This window comes from Anomaloglossus baeobatrachus, chromosome 11 (genome assembly GCF_048569485.1).
Source record: "Anomaloglossus baeobatrachus isolate aAnoBae1 chromosome 11, aAnoBae1.hap1, whole genome shotgun sequence".
NCBI classification, from domain to species: Eukaryota; Metazoa; Chordata; class Amphibia; order Anura; family Aromobatidae; genus Anomaloglossus; species Anomaloglossus baeobatrachus.
This window is the reverse complement of record NC_134363.1, coordinates 149,361,346-149,380,167: the sequence shown is the minus strand read 5'-3', so window position 1 is coordinate 149,380,167 and position 18,822 is coordinate 149,361,346. Positions and strand designations below refer to the sequence as shown.

Genomic DNA, 18,822 nt, shown 5'->3' with positions numbered 1-18,822 from the left:
AAGTGTATGGGTCCATGAGAAACACGCACAGCACGCAGATGGCATCCTTATGACACGACCAGAATTAAAGGGAACCGGTCATCAGAAATTTTGCTTTAAACCTTAAAGTTTCCCCCTCTGCAGCTCCTGGGCTGCATTCTAGCAGGTTCCTGTACTTTTTGTGGCCCCTTTTAAACCAAATTAAATACTTTAGAAACTTGTACCTTTTGCTATGTAAATTTTGTAAATCGTCCATGGGGGCGGGCTCTCTGGTGACCGTTGCTGTTCCTCCAGCAGATTTACGCCGCCCCCCCAACGCTGAATTTCATATCTCAGGACGGCGCCCCTGGGCGCCCGTGGTCCCGCGCATGCGCTGTGCGACTGTAGCGGGACTGTGCACTGTGTGCACGTGTGACCGCTGGTGACGTTTTGCGCAGGCATGAGGTTATGGGCGGCGCTGTGAGTGTCATCAGCAAGTGCCGTCCATAACCTCGTGACCGCACTTTCCCCTCTTCCTCCAGCGTTCTGCGCAAGCGCTTGCTGGCCAGATGACCCTGCTGCAGGGTAAGATGGGAAGGAGGTGACGTCGGGTTATTTGGCCGGCGAGCGCTTGCGCAGAACGCTGGAGGCAGTGGGGGAAAGCGCGTCCACGAGACTATGGGCGGGCACTTGAGATGCAATCACAGCGCCGCCCATAATCTCGTGCTTGTGACACACGTCACCAGCGATCCTGGCGTGGGCGGCACCTCGGGCGCAGTGGGCGGCGTCCTGATGGATGAAATGGAGCATGGGAGGACGGCGTCAATGTGCTGGAGGAACAGCAACGGTCAGCAGATAGCCCGCCCCCATGGACGATTTACAAAATTTACATAGCAAAAGGTACAAGTTTATAAAGTATTTAATTTGGTTTAAAAGGGGCCACAAAAAGTACAGGAACCCTGCTAGAATGCAGCCCAGGAGCTGCAGAGGGGGAAACTTTTAGGTTTCAAGCTAAATTTCTGATGACCGGTTCCCTTTAAATGTATTCAAGATTTTTGTGTGTTAAATGTGTGCAAAGATGATAGATTTTACCGCTATTAGCCAAATAAATTAATTAATTGAAACAAAAAAAAAACCTATTTTAGGAACCAGCAAGGTAAAGCAGACCACTGTGGGGGCTGATGTCAGGCTGGTAATTTCCATTTCCATGGTTATTTGGCCCTTCCTAACCTAAAAATAGCAGCCCACAGCCGCCCCAGAAGTGGCGCATCACATAGGATGCTCCAATTCTACTGCTTTACCTCGGCTTTTCCTGATTTCCCTGGTGCTGTGGCAATTGGGGTAATGGTTTGAAGTACACACAGCCCGAAGATGACATCTGTGTGACACAGACAAGAATTAAATGCATTCAAGATTTTTATGTGTTAAAGATGTGCAAAGATGAATAGATTTGACAGCTATTAGCCAAATATATTAATTGAAAAAAAACAGCAAAACCCTATTTTAGGGAACCAGCAAAGGTAAAGCAGACAACTGGGTGCTGATGTCAGGCTGGGAAGATTCATGGTTATTTGACCCTTCCCAGCCTAAAAATAGCAGCCCGCAGCTGCCCCAGAACCGCTCCCAATTCTGGTGCTTCACCCAGCTCTTCCCGATTGCCCTGGTGCTGTGGCAATTGGGGTAATGGTTTGAAGTACAGACAGCACGAAGTTGACATCTGTGTGACACAGACCAGAATTAAATGCATTCAAGATTTTTATGTGCAAAGATGAATAGATTTGATAGCTATTAGCCAAATATATTAATTGAAAAAAACCAAAAACCCTATTTTAGGTAATCAGCAAAGGTAAAGCAGACCACTGGGGGCTGATGTCATCAGGCTGGGAAGATTCATGGTTATTTGGTCCTTCCCAGCCTAAAAATAGCAGCACGCAGCCACCCCAGAAGTGGCGCATCACATTGGATGCTCCAATTCTAGTGCTTCACCTGGCTTTTCCTGATTGCCCTAGTGTTGTGGCAATTGGGGTGATGGGTTTTAATGGATTAAAATGGTTATTTGGCTCTTCCCAGCCTAAAAATAGCAGCCCGCATCTGCCCCAGAACTGCTTCAATTCTGGCACTTCACCTAGCTCTTCCCGATTTGCCCTGGTGTGGTGGCAATCGGGGTAATGGTTTATGGGGTTGATGTCAGCTCTGTAGTGTCAGCTGGCATCAAGCCTTTGTGTGCTCAGGAACATCCATCACACCTACCGTGACTCTTCTGTTGAGTGGCTCCTCCTCCATGACTCTTGCCAGGGTATTTGCACACAGGATACATAATATAGCCATTTATATTACCCATAAGCGATGTATAATGGCTTAGGGATGTAAAAGTCAGTGACATGTTCACTTTGTACAAAACCCCTGTAGGCACTTTTGATAGAAACCGCAAGGTTCTGCAATAATCAGATGATCAGTGAGTTGCAGCGGTGGGTGCAGCGAGGGGTTAATAGGACAGCCCCTGTGGTTGTTGGCCGTCTGCACCGCACCGTCTAACGTTCCCGGATCATTTTACTGTGTTGTCTGTGTAATCCAGAAGCTGCCGCTATTGATTTGCGGGCTGACAATGCTGAGCCATGTTTAAACCCAGCGTTGGTCGTCTCCTTAATTGAGAGATGGGCTATATTTATGTGACACACAGCACATTGCTGGATGGGATTAATAGCTCCCCCTCCCCCCACCACCACCAACTTCCCAAAAGAAAGATATATGCAATCGCTCCCCTGGGGGCATTAGAGAATGTTTAACAAGATCATTGATGGAGGCGGCAATGAGAAATAAATGGCTTTCAACATCAAAAACCTCTTCCTGAGTCACTCAGCTGTCCGGGATCTATGGCGAATCTCGTCCACAGGTTCCCTGTAATACCGCCGTATTGTGTGTTACCCCGCCGCATTCGTTGGGGGTGTTTTTTAATTTGGTTCCCTTGGCTGATGGGTTTTCTTTTTCTTCCAGAAACTAGCCATGCATTCCGGGATGGATTACGCCATCATGACCGGTGGTGATGTCGCCCCCATGGGGCGGGATGGAGTTACTGCAATGCATAAAGTGTTTGACTGGGCGAACACTAGCAAAAGAGGGTGAGTGATATATAACACTGTAAGGAAAATTATTGGGGTTTCTCCATATTACACCTACAGGCGCTTTATCACATCCCGTTCTACGCCGTAAATCCATAGATATTGATATGGAGTCAAAAACGGTCTACAAGATTTTGGAGGTGCCTGAGAATTTTTGCCCCGTCACCCAGGTCAGACGCTGATGTTGGGGAGAGTCCAGGCTCACAATCTCCTTTTTAGTTTATCCCAAAGGTGCTGGATGGGATCGAGGTCCGGGCTCATGTTCTTCAACCAAACTCATCGATCATGACTTTATGGACACTGTGCACTGGGCAAAGTCTTGAAGGAACACTAAAAGGGTCTTCTCCAAACTGTCTAGTCGCTGGGACTAAGGGGCTGAGACTGACCCCTGGAAAAAACTTTTTCCCTCCTCCACCAAATTGTACATTGGGCACAATGCAGGGAGGCCGGTAACGTTCTCCTGACATTCACCAAACCAGACTCATCCATCACATCCTTGATAGAAAAATGTGATCAGTCACGGCACAGAACATGTTTCCTCCAGGGTCCAGTGGTGGTGGCTTTACATCACTTCATCCAGCGCTTGGCATTGTGCTTGGTGATGTACGGTTGCAGCTGCTCGGCCATGAAGTTCCTCTCCACCCGACGCTCTGCATTATGCTTGATGTATGGCGGCTGCTTGGCCATGAAGCTCCCGGCAGGGGCCCGTCCAGCTCTCTGCATTGTGCTTGGTGATGTGCACCTGCTCTGCCATGAAGGTCCCGGTGGGGTGCAGTGTTTGTGTTCTACACTGCTCTATCCTTCGCTCGGCTTTGTGCTTTTTGATGTACAGCTGCTCGGCCATGAAGTTCCTGGCTGGGCCCAATTTTTGTGCGTTACACCACTAAATTTGATGCTCGGCATTGTGCTTGGTGATCTGCAGCTGCTCGGCCATGAAGCTCCTGGTGGGCACAGTGTTTATGCTTTACACTGCTCTATCCAGCACTCGACATTGAGCTTGGTGATGTACAGCTGCTCGGCAATGAAGCTCCCAACGGGTACAGTGTTTGTGCTGATGATACCAGAGGAGGTCTGGACTCTACATTTATATGAGGGGCTGCTGATAAGTCTTTGGCTTTACCCAGAAAGATACGAGAGAGGATGATGAAACTTTACATTTATTCCACATACTCTCCACTGATGTCAGCACACTTCTTACATCGGTATTCCAAGTTCTGTAAGCCTAGCAAAAAGAAGGATTTTGGTTGTACCTCAAACCAGGCATCCGTAGCAGCCATGGCATCAGAAATGGTGTGAAATTTGGTATCCTTCAGGTGTTTCTTCAGGTTGGGAACAGATGATAGTCGGAGGAAGCTAGATTTGGTGGATAAGGTGGGTGGTCAACCAGCTGGAAGCCCAGCCCTGCAGTTTGGCCGTGGTCGCTTGTGCAGTGTGAGCGGAGGCGTTGTCTTACAGGAACAAGATTCCTTTGGACAGCTTGTCGCGCCTTTTGGCCTTCAGAGCTGCCTTAACTTGTTTCAAAACTTCAAGGTAATACCTTGTATTGATGGTGGAACCCTTTTGAAGGTAGTCCACTAGTAGCACACTCTCTCCTTATCCCAGAACACAAACGCCATCACCTTAGTGGCTGAGTTTTGCACCCTGTACTTCTTTGGATGAGGAGAACCACTGTGCCTCCACTCTTTTGACGGCTTCTTGTTTTTAGGGTCATACAAATAAATCCAGGTCTCATCCATAGTTACCAGTCGATCCAGGAAGTTCTTATCAGTCCGTAAACGCTGACAAGTGGAGCGGGAAGTTGTCACTCGCATGCTTCTCTGATCTGTTGTCTCACATTTGGGGACCCACTTTACAGAAGCTTCCTCATGTCCAAATGTTCATGGATAATGACACAAACACAACCACGAGAAATCCCCATGACGTCTGCTATTGCTTTAGCTGAAATTCGTGGATTCTCCAGTATGAGGTTGCGCACCGCATCGACGCTCTCCGGAACAACAACCACTCTCGCTCGTCCAAGATATAAATGTGTGCTCCTCTATACCATAGAGCCTGATCAGGGGAAGCCCTCCACAGTTTGCCAGCCATACACTCTCTATAGATGGGCAAAGATTGTCCTGATTGTATAAGATATATAAAGTCTCATGTATGGAAGAAAGTGAATTTTTCCATATAATTCTCTTGTCTTGCAGCCTCTTGTTGTTCGTGGATGAAGCGGACGCTTTCTTGAGGAAGAGGGCCACGGTATGTAATCACTTCTCCGTCTGAGCGTACACGAGCCACTAAACTCTAATCCGCAGCTTATATAAATGCATCTTATATAGAGCAGATAAACATTAAAGCCATGCGCAATTTTTTTTTCTGGTCCGAGGGCGTCTGTCACATTTACCTAAGGCCTGTAATAAGACTTGGAGATATTCTCGTTACAGACATATATAGCATATACAATAAATGTTATTCGCATTGCCAGACCTGTCAGCTATTGCACTCCAGAATAGAGTGTTCATGAATGTGTCTGTCCATTCACCATTGCTAAGTGTTTTAATCCTCCTAGAAACTGCGGTTATGAGATAAGCAGACATCCATGGCCACCAGGAGACATCATCTGCTATTACTTGGAGATCCTAGAGATGTCTGCACACTGCACCAGTAGTACCTGCCCATGCCTGCTCCTGTGCTATGTGCTGCTCCTCTTCCCTTTTACCTGACCGCATGGTTGAGGGCTACATTGGTGACATTGTGCGCTCCTTGTGGCTTTCCGGTGACCTTGTCCTCTCCATGTGGCTCACCGGTGACATTGTGTGCTCCATGGGGCTCCCCGGTGACCTTGAGCACTCCATGTGGCTCACCGGTGACATTGTGCGCTTCATGGGGCTCACCGGTGACATTGTGTGCTCCATGGGGCTCCCCGGTGACCTCGTGCGCTCCATGGGGCTCACCGGTGACCTTGTGCGCTCCATGGGGCTCACCAGTGACCTTGTGCGCTCCATGGGGCTCACCGGTGACCTTGTGCGCTCCATGGGGCTCACCGGTGACTTTGTGCTCTCCATGGGGCTCACCGGTGACCTTGTGCGCTCCATGGGGCTCACCGGTGACCTTGTGCGCTCCATGGGGCTCACCGGTGACATCCTGCGCTCCAAATACATGTGCGATAAAGCACTGATCATGGCCCAGAGATGTCCTTTCATTTCTCCTACTGGAGATCCATACAGGTGATCTCTTCCCAGTATATAATGGCTGATTAAAGCATAGATTGCATTACCATACAGAACCCCTGGAGTGATGGTAGACCATCGGCCCCCGTCAGTAATTTTCCAGAATTACAACATTGCTAGGTGGACGTCTGATCTCAGGACGAGACATGGAGATGAATGAGCCCTTAGACAAATCAATGGATCCAGTTGTAGTAAAAGACACAACAACTCGTACAGACCAGCCATGGACCATACAGGACTCCGCAGTGATGGCAGGAGGCCTCAGCCTCCGCATTGTGTTGTGGTTCCTAAGCATAGACTATAAATGTATACAGGGTTCTCTGAGACTTGTAGTGCTATTGCAGTGGTCTCTGCACATTTCTTTTGGCATTCACATATACACTGACAATGGGCACCACGTAATGGGGCATATTTTAAGTTGGGCTTATAGCTAAGCAATTTTTTAGCTACCTCCACTTCTACCCGTTCTGGGTCATGGCTGTGCAGGGTATTGGGGTGCGGTTTCTGGCGTTCTCTCTATGCTATGCACTTCTGGCCCTTAAAGGGGTTGGCCACTACTTTTACATTGATGGCCCATCCTTAGATAAGTCATCAGTAGTGATGAGCGAGTACTAAAAAGCTCGGGTGCTCGAGGCTCGGGCCGAACATCCCAAGATACTCGTGTACTCGGCCCGAGCACCGAGCCCAATGTTATCCTATGGGAGACCCGAGTATTTTTGTGAAATGACCACCGGCAGCATGGAGAAACCATAAAACTGTAAATTAAAAAAAAAAACGTGCGTGTGTGTGTAAGCGTGCATATATATATACACGCGGAGTAGAGTGCGGGAGGGGCCGTAGCCGAGCGGGGAAGTGTCGGGCTAAAGGCACGGTCATTCTGTGAGGGCCGGCCAATCACTGCAATTCCACAAGTAACAGGGCTGTGGCATTGCGGTCTGCCAGCCAATCCCTGCATAAGGGCTGGCTCTAAAAAGAGCGCCAACATGAAGACCACGAATACAGCACGAGTATCGTGAAATTACTCGGTCCCCGCCGAGTAGCCCGAGTACAGTGATACTCGTGCGAGTACCGAGTAGTGACAAGCATACTCGCTCAACACTAGTCATCAGTGTTTTATCAGTCTGGGTCCGGCACCCTAGCCTATCAGCTGTTTTCGGTCCCGGTGGCAGTTGCAGGAATCCGTAAATGCTCAGTTTCGGCGCTCCTCCATCTTTTGACAGCGGCTGGGTACTGCACATCCGCCTCCTATTGATTAGAATGGCAGGCGGAAGTGCAGTAGCCAACCGCGGTCACTATCGGAAGACAGATCAGATCCGGAACTGATCATTGCCTGCTGCCGGCGCTGAGAACAGCTGTGCATGATGTTGGACCCCGGCCAATCAGACATTGATGACCTATCCTAATTATAGGCCATCAATGTAAAAGTAGTGGACAAACCCTTTAATTTGGGACGGCCTGATATAATAATTTTGTCCAGAGCTTTTCCTTAAGATGCATGAAGTTGCCCATACACCTTTAGCAACTTCCTCCATCTGCTTGTGCATTTAATGTGGCGTGAGGAATAAGCCAGGCTTCTCTTCTTTGGAAAGGAAAGATCAGACATGTTGAAATCCAATATGTCTGATCTTTCCAACATTGCTCTATGCAATAATAATCTATTTTGATCATTGCTATCATACATAAATTCTGTAACACAGGCACAAGCAAAAACCTGATATCGAAAGGGGGTTTTGTGGGAATGAGGACCTTCATGTGCGCATGGCTTGACCGGTCAGTGATGTGAGATACCATATTTTCCAGACTATAAGACGCACCTGACTATAAGACACACTCTGGTTTTAGAGGAGGAAAATAGGAAAATAAAATTTTAACTAAAAAATGTGGTCATGAAACACTGTTATGGGGCGAGGATCTGCTGCTGACACTGTTATGGGGGTAATGTCCCCAAATTCTCTACTAAGGTACCCCATTCTGGTAACGATACCCCTGCCTTGTATATGATCCTGCTCATATACCCCCATCCATCCTGCTCATATACCCCCATCCTGCTCATAAACCCCCATCCTGCTCATATACCCCCATCCTGCTCATATACCCCATCCTGCTCATATACCCCCATCCTGCTCATATACCCCCATCCTGCTCATATACCCCCATCCTGCTCATATACCCCCATCCTGCTCATATACCCCATCCTGCTCATATACCCCCATCCTGCTCATATACCCCCATCCTGCTCATATACCCCCATCCTGCTCATATACCCCCATCCTGCTCATATACCCCCATCCATCCTGCTCATATACCCCCATCCATCCTGCTCATATACCCCCATCCATCCTGCTCTATACCCCCCATCCTGCTATATACCCCCCATCCTGCTATATACCCCCCATCCTGCTATATACCCCCCATCCTGCTCATATACCCCATCCATCCTGCTCATATACCCCCATCCATCCTGTTCATATACCCCATCCATCCTGCTCATATACCCCCATCCATCCTGCTCATATACCCCCATCCATCATGCTCATATACCCCCATCCATCATGCTCATATACCCCCATCCATCCTGCTCATATACCCCCATCCATCCTGCTCATATACCCCCATCCATCCTGCTCATATACCCCCATCCATCCTGCTCATAGACCCCCATCCATCCTGCTCATAGACCCCCATCCATCCTGCTCATAGACCCCCATCCATCCTGCTCATAGACCCCCATCCATCCTGCTCATAGACCCCCATCCATCCTGCTCATAGACCCCCATCCATCCTGCTCATAGACCCCCATCCATCCTGCTCATAGACCCCCATCCATCCTGCTCATAGACCCCCATCCATCCTGCTCATAGACCCCCATCCATCCTGCTCATAGACCCCCATTCAGCTATATACCCCCCATCCTGCTATATACCCCCCATCCTGCTATATACCCCCCATCCTGCTATATACCCCCCATCCTGCTCATATACCCCATCCTGCTCATATACCCCCATCCTGCTCATATACCCCCATCCTGCTCATATACCCCCATCCATCCTGCTCATATACCCCCATCCATCCTGCTCATATACCCCCATCCATCCTGCTCATATACGCCCATCCATCCTGCTCATATACCCCCATCCATCCTGCTCATATACCCCCATCCATCCTGCTCATATACCCCCATCCATCCTGCTCATATACCCCCATCCATCCTGCTCATATACCCCCATCCATCCTGCTCATATACCCCCATCCATCCTGCTCATATACCCCCATCCATCCTGCTCATATACCCCCATCCATCCTGCTCATATACCCCCATCCATCCTGCTCATATACCCCCATCCATCCTGCTCATATACCCCCATCCATCCTGCTCATATACCCCCATCCATCCTGCTCATATACCCCCATCCATCCTGCTCATATACCCCCATCCATCCTGCTCATAAACTAACCCCATCCTGGTATATGGCCTGTATCCTATAGCACAGAAAAAAAAATAAACGTTTATACTCCCCTTCCCTCACTCCCTGCAGCACCGATCATCTTCCTCTCTGTCTCCGCTGCAGCGCCGCTGAGTGGAGCCGTCACCGTTGTCTGCAGCATCGCGATGTCTTCCTGTCTGTGCCGGTCAGCTGATCTGTGTGGACACTAGCGGCGCGCACAGCTCACCGCTCTCTACACAGATCAGCTGACCGGCACAGACAGGAAGACATCGCGATGCTGCAGGGGGACGGCTCCACACACGGTGACGGGTGAGTACACTGATTCACTTCACCCGCGCTGATAATGATGCACGGGGGCAGTGAATACAGCCGCACATGATCACTCCAGGCTGTAGTTGCCAGGGGTGATCACGGCCGGCTGTTAATTATGCGCACCCCCCCTGCCCATCACACCGCCCACCTGTCAGCGCCAGCGTCACCGCTGAGAGATGGGCGGGAGGATGGGCGTGCATATCTAATGAGTGGGCCCACGTGGTCAGGGAAGGCGCTGCTGCAGCCTGCTCATGCCCCCGATGACCTGCTCCACCGCAGCACCCTCATTCCCCGCAGCCACATTCAGACCATAAGTCGTACCCCCCACTTTCCCCCAACATTTGGGGGGAAAAAATGCGTCTTATAGTCCGAAAAATACGGTAGGTCTTATATCTCTCTTCTCCCCGTCAGTAGATGAGCCATTGTACAGAATTGAGGTTAGTATTGCCCCGTCAGCAGTCCATGTGCTCCAGTTGTAAGGTCTAATTAATTCCGTCTGGTAGGTACGCGGCGGGTTTGAGCCGACAGATGACCGCCTATCGCCTAATTAAGTGACTCCACATGCAGATTTATTTCTCTTTTTAAATCATTATTGGCAAAAAGAGATCTTCAGCCTCCGCTCCCGTCCTGCCTCCTCATCATCATGTCATGGACCTAAAATCCCATATTGGCCTTCAAAATTGGATTCTGCGCTGAGCGCTTTCTTTTATCGTATTGCACATTCGCTCCTGGACTTTATACGGTTTCCATTTGGAAGCAGTTGTACAAATGGAGGAAATCATCCTTTTGTTATATTGGATGAAAACCTATCCTCGGACAATCGGAATTGTATTGGATTAGAAAAGGGGGCGCTTTTTTTTTTTTTTTTTTCTCATTTCTGTGCCGTGTGTGGAACTGGATACAGCTTCATTCCTGCGCTCCAGTTCCACAGACGACCATCTATTTAGGGACATTTAAAGGGTATTTCCATGTTTATGAGGCTGAGTTCACATGTCCTGTACTCATCCCTTAGATCGGATCCTGCAGAGATCCATTGGCCAAATGATGTCTGCCATATCTGTTTTTTGTTTTGGTTTTGGTTTTGTTTTGTTTTTTTTTTAACATTTGAGTCAATGGAAAACTGCTCCGTTAATGGATTGCTATTTATCTTCCATTTAAAACAGATCCTGTAAGAAAAAACTGATCCGTTACAAATGCAAGAAAAACGGATGATAAATGGTAATCTGTTAATGGATCTGTTCTCCATAGACCCCAGTTTAAAAAAAAAAAAATGGATCCAGTAGAAAAAAGTTGTATTTGCAGAACTTTGTTCCTAACAGATCCGTTCTATCAGATCATTACTGGACATGTGAGCCAGCCTAATAGATGAGGGTCCTGACTCTGGGAGTGCGGTGCAGCAGCCCAATCAGTCTTCCATTGCATAGCAGCACCCCAGACACCCAGTATCCATAATAGATGTGGGTCTGGACCTTGGGAGTGCCATGGCACCCCATCAATCGTCCATTGCATAGCAGCACCCCAGCCACCCACTGTGCATAATAGATGTGGGTCTGGACCTTGGGAGTGCCATAGCACCCCATCAATCGTCCATTGCATAGCAGCACCCCAGCCACCCGCTGTGCATAATAGATGTGGGTCCGGACCCTGGGAGTCCAGTGCTGCAGCCCCGTCAGTCGTACATTGCATAGCGGCACACCAACCACCCGCTGTGCATAATAGATGAGGGTCCGGACCCTTGGAGTCCAGTGCTGCAGCCCAATGAGTCGTCCATTGCATAGCGGCACCCCAGCCACCCACTGTGCATAATAGATGTGGGTCTGGACCCTGGGAGTGCCATGCTGGCACCCCATCAATCGTCCATTGCATAGCAGCACCCCAGCCACCCACTGTGCATAATAGATGTGGGTCCGGACCCTGCGAGTCCAGTGCTGCAGCCCCATGAGTCGTCCATTGCATAGTGGCACCCCAGCCACCCGCTGTGCGGAGAGCACCGCTTCATTCAAGTAAATGGGTTCCTCTTGACCCAGGTGACTCTAGAGCTGCTGAACTAAAAATAAACCCAAAAAACAAGGGCATTCTGAAAAACGATGATTATCTACAGGGGCCTCACTAATAAATACTATAAAGGGGCTGCACCCGGATGAGATGAGATGAGAACCTTATTTTTTTTTCTGCGATGGGATACATACTAGATGGATTGCTGAAGGTACAAAAAGAATCATGGGTTCCAAATGCCTATCTAGGGGTATTTCAGGGCACCTCTAATTTCCCACCTACAAGAACAAGGGTCCCTCGACCGTTGGTTTGCCATTTATCGGGGTTAATGATTAATAGGGGAGAGGTGGGCCACTGATGAGTCCAGCTTTCAACTCGTAAAGGGTGACTGGATCTTTTTGGGATCCAACAGCAGCCAGAATGCAAATCTTGGCTAATATATGCCCTTTAAAAAGTAATATACCATACTATTGTGTGTAAGGAGTGAGGTGCATGATGCTCGGATACAACAAAGGACCCCAACGGTCATGCTCGGCACCCTCAGGCCCTGTACAGAGTATACATTTGGCCGGAGTGTTCCTCCTAATTTTTGGTCTTGCTTTTGGCACATTCATTTGCAAATAACGCACAAATGAGTGCACAATTTAGGAATTGGCGTTGAGCTTGTCATTGAGGAGAGGTATCATGGCAGCACACGACATTCTGCCGTTCCCAGCGCGGAGCTCTGCAGTCTAATGCGGGAGAGTAACGAGGGACCCGAGGCGTGATTCCGCTGATTGAGCTCTCCAGCCGAGCCATTATACAAGGCTGGATAGCAGGCGTCACCGTTTAATAAAGACAGATGTGATTGGACAGCTGCCTCCTCTGCTTTATTTTACAGGAGAAAATCAGCGAAGATCTGAGAGCGACACTAAATGCTTTTCTGTACCGGACCGGGGAGCAGAGTAACAAGTGAGTCATGGCCACACGTCGCTCATCAGCAGCGTGATGATGTCAGTTTAAAGGGAATTTGTCAACAAAAAAAATGGCCCGTTGTGTTTTATCAAGATTTTAGGTTTCCTTTAATCGTCTTAATAATGTGTCCCATTTCTTTATATCAAGCCACTTTTATTTGAGTGCGTTCACCCTTAGTGAATCCGCTGCCGAAAATTGCTGCAAAGCGTACCCATTTGCCTTTTGGCTTTTTCACTGAAGATCGGGTACAATTTAAAAAAAAATGGTAGCTTTTTTTATGTTTTCTGGGGGGTTTCTTTTAGTTTTCTGTATCCCAACCTCTACCCTTGTTTCCCCATAAATAAGACAGGGACTGATATTATTTTTTTACTCTAGGGCTTATTTTCAGAGGACGTCGTCTTATTTTCCCATGAAAAACAATCCACATTTATTCTTGAGCAAAAAATTAATATTTATTCAAATATAATCATCCCATTCTGGAACATCAGCACTTTGTGTTAATCCTATTACTGGGTCAGATGCACGTTTCCTTATCTGATCTGCTATTCTCATGGTCCAGTCCTATAGTGCAGGGTACATACCATATTTACTATGGTTTAAACTTCCTACTGGAATATATTATTTTCTATATACTACTAAGTTTACTCACAAACGAAATCAGGCACCCACTAAAAGAATCGCACTTACCAGACCCCAAACAATTAGAGTTGGGAAGTGAATGGGCTCTCACGTACAAATCTGCGGCAAGTGAATGGGCTCTCGCGTACAAATCTGTGGCAAGTGAATGGGCTCTCGCATACAAATCTGCCGCAAGTGAATGGGCTCTTGTGCAAATCTGCCGCAAGTGAATGGGCTCTCGTGCAAATCTGCCGCAAGTGAATGGGCTCTCACATACAAATCTGCGGCAAGTGAATGGGATCTTACATACAAATATGCGGCAAGTGAATGAGCTCTCGTGCAAATCTGCCGCAAGTGAGTGGGCTCTCGCATACAAATCTGCAGCAAGTGAATGGGCTCTCACATACAAATTTGTGGCAAGTGAATGCGCTCTTGCATACAAATCTGCGGCAAGTGAATGGGGGCTCTCACATACAAATCTGTGGCAAGTGAATGGGCTCTCATACAAATCTGAGGCAAGTGAATGGGCTCTCATACAAATCTGTGGCAAGTGAATGGGCTCTTGCATACAGATCTGCGGTAAGTGAATGGCCTCTCGCATACAAATCTGCAGCAAGTGAATGGGCTCTCACATACAAATCTGCGGCAAGTGAAATGGGCTTTCACAAATCTGCGGCAAGTGAATGGGCTCTTGCATACAAATCTGCGGCAAGTGAATGGGCTCTCACGTACAAATCTGCAGCAAGTGAATGGGCTCTCATATACAAATCTGCAGCAAATGAATGGGCTTTCACGTACAAATCTGCAGCAAGTGAGTGGTCTCTCGCATACAAATCTGCGGCAATTGAGTGGGCTCTCACATACAAATCTGCGGCAAGTGAATGAGCTCTCACATACAAATTTGCCGCAAGTGAATTGAATGGGCTCTCACATACAAATCTGCGGCAAATGAAAGAAAGTGAATCGCGGTCGGGTCCCCATGTGCTCTACAGCGGTTGGCTTACGCAGGTGACTAGAAGCAGTATCACTCATGTGGAGAGATACTAGTACCCGATCTGTGTGTGAGAGCTGCAGTGCAATGCAGATCTCCGCGTGAGAGCCCATCGACCATCAGCACTTGCCAACTGTAATTGGGGTCTGGTGAGTGCAAAGTGTTTTTTTTTTTGTTGTTATTTATTTTTTTCAGGGGGTGTCTGCTTTCTCTGATGAAGAGTTCTGCTTTATTCTTTAGCTTTTTTAGCTGCTTGGACACTTCCTTATGGAACCGCAAGGGAGGCTTATTTTTGGAGTAGGGCTTATATTTTAAGCATACTCAAAAAAGCTCCAAAAACCCTACCAGGCTTATTTTTGGGGTAGATCTTATTTTCGGGGAAGCATGGTGATAATAATGTCTGTGATTCCCTGCAGCAGTCACATGTAGCAACACATCATCAGTGAAGATCAGGAAAGTGTCAGTTTGAGATCGCCAGGTTATTTTTTGTTTTTATGTTTTTCAAAAAGGTGTTTTGGTTTTTTGTTTTTCTAAACTTGCGGATTTTGCAGCAAATCATTCCCCAAAAATTGGGCATTGTTGCACGTTTTGACTTTCCCATCGAAGGGTGAAATCCGCAATCTAAGTTGACCATGCTGCGGTTTTCAATTTTTTTCTATATGGAAATTTTTTGGAGGGGACAGCCAGAAAATCAGCAGGAATTTCTCGATGAACAAACGTATCTTATGGTTGTCGGCGCCGAATGTCGTCAGCCGCGTAGTACGTTTTGTGTGTGATATTCCGCAAGTGACTTGCAAATGGTTAATGGAGCCCGTCAGCGCTGCCGCTGCCTGCGGAGTAGATTAATGTCTTGTGATAAAGACTTTTTGTTCTGTAATGAGCAATGCTAATGGTCCAGCTTGTTAAAATGACATGTGCACAGTGTGGGACGTGAAATACACAGGACAAATAAAAACCTGCGCGATCTAACGCTGTCGGTGATGTGATACATTTCTAATGAGATTTTTTTTGGAAAGTTTTGAGGTCCGTTTAGGTCAGGGTAATATGTCTATACAATCCAGATATACTCAAGCAGCCATTCTATTACTTTATATATTGCTGGCATAGTCGCCACACTCTTTGTATACCGACTGGAGCTCCTGACAAAGCCGGCACATGTGAAACATAGACGCTCATCATTAGATTCTGCACAGTAACAGCATAAAACTACACTTTTTGGCTTCCCCCTTTAATGATGGCTGATCGGCTAAACATGAATAGTCTTCCTGAGTCGTACCAACCAGCTTTGTCTTCTGTAGCATTTTCTATGCTGTAGAACACATGTGAACCTGACCGCGACACCGATTTGTATGTGAGAGCCCATTCACTTGCTGCAGATTTGTATGTGAGAGACAATTCACTTGCTGCAGATTTGTATGTGAGTCCATTCACTTGCTGCTGATTTGTATGTGAGAGCCCATCCACTTGCTGTAAGATTTGTATGAGAGAGACAATTCACTTGCTGCAGATTTGTATGTGAGAGCCCATTCACTTGCTGCTGATTTGTATGTGAGAGCCCATCCACTTGCTGCAAATTTGTATGAGAGAACCCATTCACTTGCTGCAGATTTGTATGTGAGAACCCATTCACTTGCTACAGATTTGTATGAGAGAGACAATTCACTTGCTGCAGATTTGTATGTGAGAGGCCATTCACTTGCTGCTGATTTGTATGTGAGAGCCCATTCACTTGCTGCAGATTTGTATGTGAGAGGTCATCCACTTGCTGCAGATTTGTATGTGAGAGCCCATCCACTTGCTGCTGATTTGTATGTGAGAGCCCATTCACTTGCTGCAAATTTGTATGAGAGAACCCATTCACTTGCTGCAGATTTGTATGTGAGAACCCATTCACTTGCTACAGATTTGTATGAGAGAGACAATTCACTTGCTGCAGATTTGTATGTGAGAGGCCATTCACTTGCTGCTGATTTGTATGTGAGAGCCCATTCACTTGCTGCAGATTTGTATTTGAGAGCCCATCCACTTGCTGCAGATTTGTATGCGAGAGACCATTCACTTGCTGCAGATTTGTATGTGAGCCCATTCACTTGCTGCAGATTTGTATGTGAGAGCCCATCCACTTGCTGCAGATTTGTATGCGAGAGACCATTCACTTGCTGCAGATTTGTATGTGAGCCCATTCACTTGCTGCAGATTTGTATGCGAGAGACCATTCACTTGCTGCAGATTTGTATGTGAGCCCATTCACTTGCTGCAGATTTGTATGAGAGAGACCATTCACTTGCTGCAGATTTGTATGTGAGAGGTCATCCACTTGCTGCAGATTTGTATGTGAGAGACCATTCACTTGCTTCACCTCTCTGTTCTCCAAGCCTCCTGAACGCCACAGTTGGCTAGTTATTCGACATAAGGAGGAGTCTAGAAAATAGCGATAATGGCCATTAGGACTGTAATGACAGTCAGTCTAGTAGCCAAAGCAAGACAAGTGTCCATTAAAATAGATTCTTCCCTCTTTTCCCTTGCTCCATTGCTGAGATGTTCACATTTTTTGATTTTTGGAGTACAATATGTGAAATCTCTGCTTGTAATCCAACTGGGGTTTCCTCAGGAGATGTGCAAATTTCAGCTGCCAATTACAGGTCACCAGCATCCAAGATTTCTACATCAGCTACCCAGCTGGGCTTTCTTCAGATTTTTTTTCTGGGGGGGGTGCAATTTCAGCCCAGCCTCCCAACCAGACGCTGGCAATCACAGGTCAGTAACCTCCGAGACTGTTCGATCAGCTGCCCAGCTGAGGTTGGCAGCGTCTTGGTAGTGGTGAACACGCTTGTCAACACAGAAGACTGAAGAAAAGCACAATTGGTCTGCAAGCAGAGATTTCACATAGTGCGCTCCAAACACAACAAATGTGAATATCTCTGATGCAATTTCTCAATTTTTTAGGTATGGAGTGTAGTGTGTGTGTGTGTGTGTGTGTGTGTGTGTGTGTGTCACACTATTTAGTATACTTTTTTTTAGACAAGTGGCTTATCAAATGAGTAGGATGTGTCACAGCTTTTCGGTTGCGGTACACTTAAGGACCTTATCTCAGCAGATACATCAAGCGAAGGTTCTTAGCGCAACAGAGCCAGGACCGTACGCGGGTGGTTTTAAGCAATAACCGGTTTCTATCTCCCTCTCTAGATTCATGTTGGTGCTGGCCAGTAACCAACCAGAACAGTTTGACTGGGCCATCAACGATCGGATAGACGAGATCGTCAACTTTGCTCTCCCGGGACTGGAGGAGAGAGAGCGCCTGGTCCGTCTGTACTTCGATAAATATGTCCTACAGCCTGCAAGCGAGGGGAAGCAGTAAGTGAACTTTCGTGGAACCTGTTTTTTCATCATGTATGAAACCATGGCCCCACTATGTTCCCCGCAGAGAGGAATTAGTCTATTTTGTGGGATTTCTCTAGAACTTTTTGTATGTATCCTGCCCTATTCAAGGGACTCTGTCACCAGGTTTTTGCCACCTAATCTGAGAGCAGTATAATGTAGAGACAGAAAACCTGATTCCAGTGATGGGTCATTTACTGGGCTACGTGCTGTAGTTTTGAAAAAAATCAGTGTTTTATGAGCAGTAAATTATCATTGCTGGACTACTTGGCATGCTGCAGGTAGTCCAGCATATTTATGAGCTCTGTAAAACCCCACCACTGATTGGCAGCTTTCTGTGTACACTGTATATGAGCAGCCAATCAATGGAGGAGGTGGGGTTATAGAGCTCCACATTCAAATAGCTGCTAGATCTGCAGCAGAGAAAACATTGATTTTATCAAAATGACAGCAAACAGCTCAATAAGTGACACATCGCTGGAATCAGGGTCTCTGTCTCTACATTATGATGCTCTCAGATGGGGGAGCAAAAACCTGGTGACAGATTCCCTTTTAATGTGCGATGCTCCAAGATTAGAAATAATTGCCTGACAAATCCCGGAATCTACAGCATATGTGGAGCTGTTACATTTGGGTTCTCACATAAGTAAAGTTAATTTTAATCAATAGATCCTGGAATAATAATTTCCACAATTGGATGTGTTTAAAAAAATGTTACTAAATTTGTCGGTTCTCAAAAATCTTCTTGGTTAGCGACATCCCAGTTGTTAAAGGGAATCTGTCAGCAGGTTTGTGTTATGTAATCTGAGAGCAGCACAATATAGGGGATGAGACCC

At 47.2% G+C, this 18,822-nt stretch overlaps 1 protein-coding gene across 1 annotated transcript in view; it reads left to right on the top strand.

Moving 5' to 3' along the window:
* The window catches only part of ATAD3A (ATPase family AAA domain containing 3A), a 94,373-nt gene that overhangs the window by 39,768 nt on the left and 35,783 nt on the right, over window positions 1–18,822 (top strand). Inside the window, exons 9-12 of the mRNA XM_075328491.1 lie at window positions 2,953–3,077; window positions 5,270–5,321; window positions 12,926–12,996; window positions 17,795–17,962. Coding sequence (XP_075184606.1) covers window positions 2,953–3,077; window positions 5,270–5,321; window positions 12,926–12,996; window positions 17,795–17,962 — 416 coding nt within the window. The remainder of the gene's footprint in view (window positions 1–2,952; window positions 3,078–5,269; window positions 5,322–12,925; window positions 12,997–17,794; window positions 17,963–18,822) is intronic.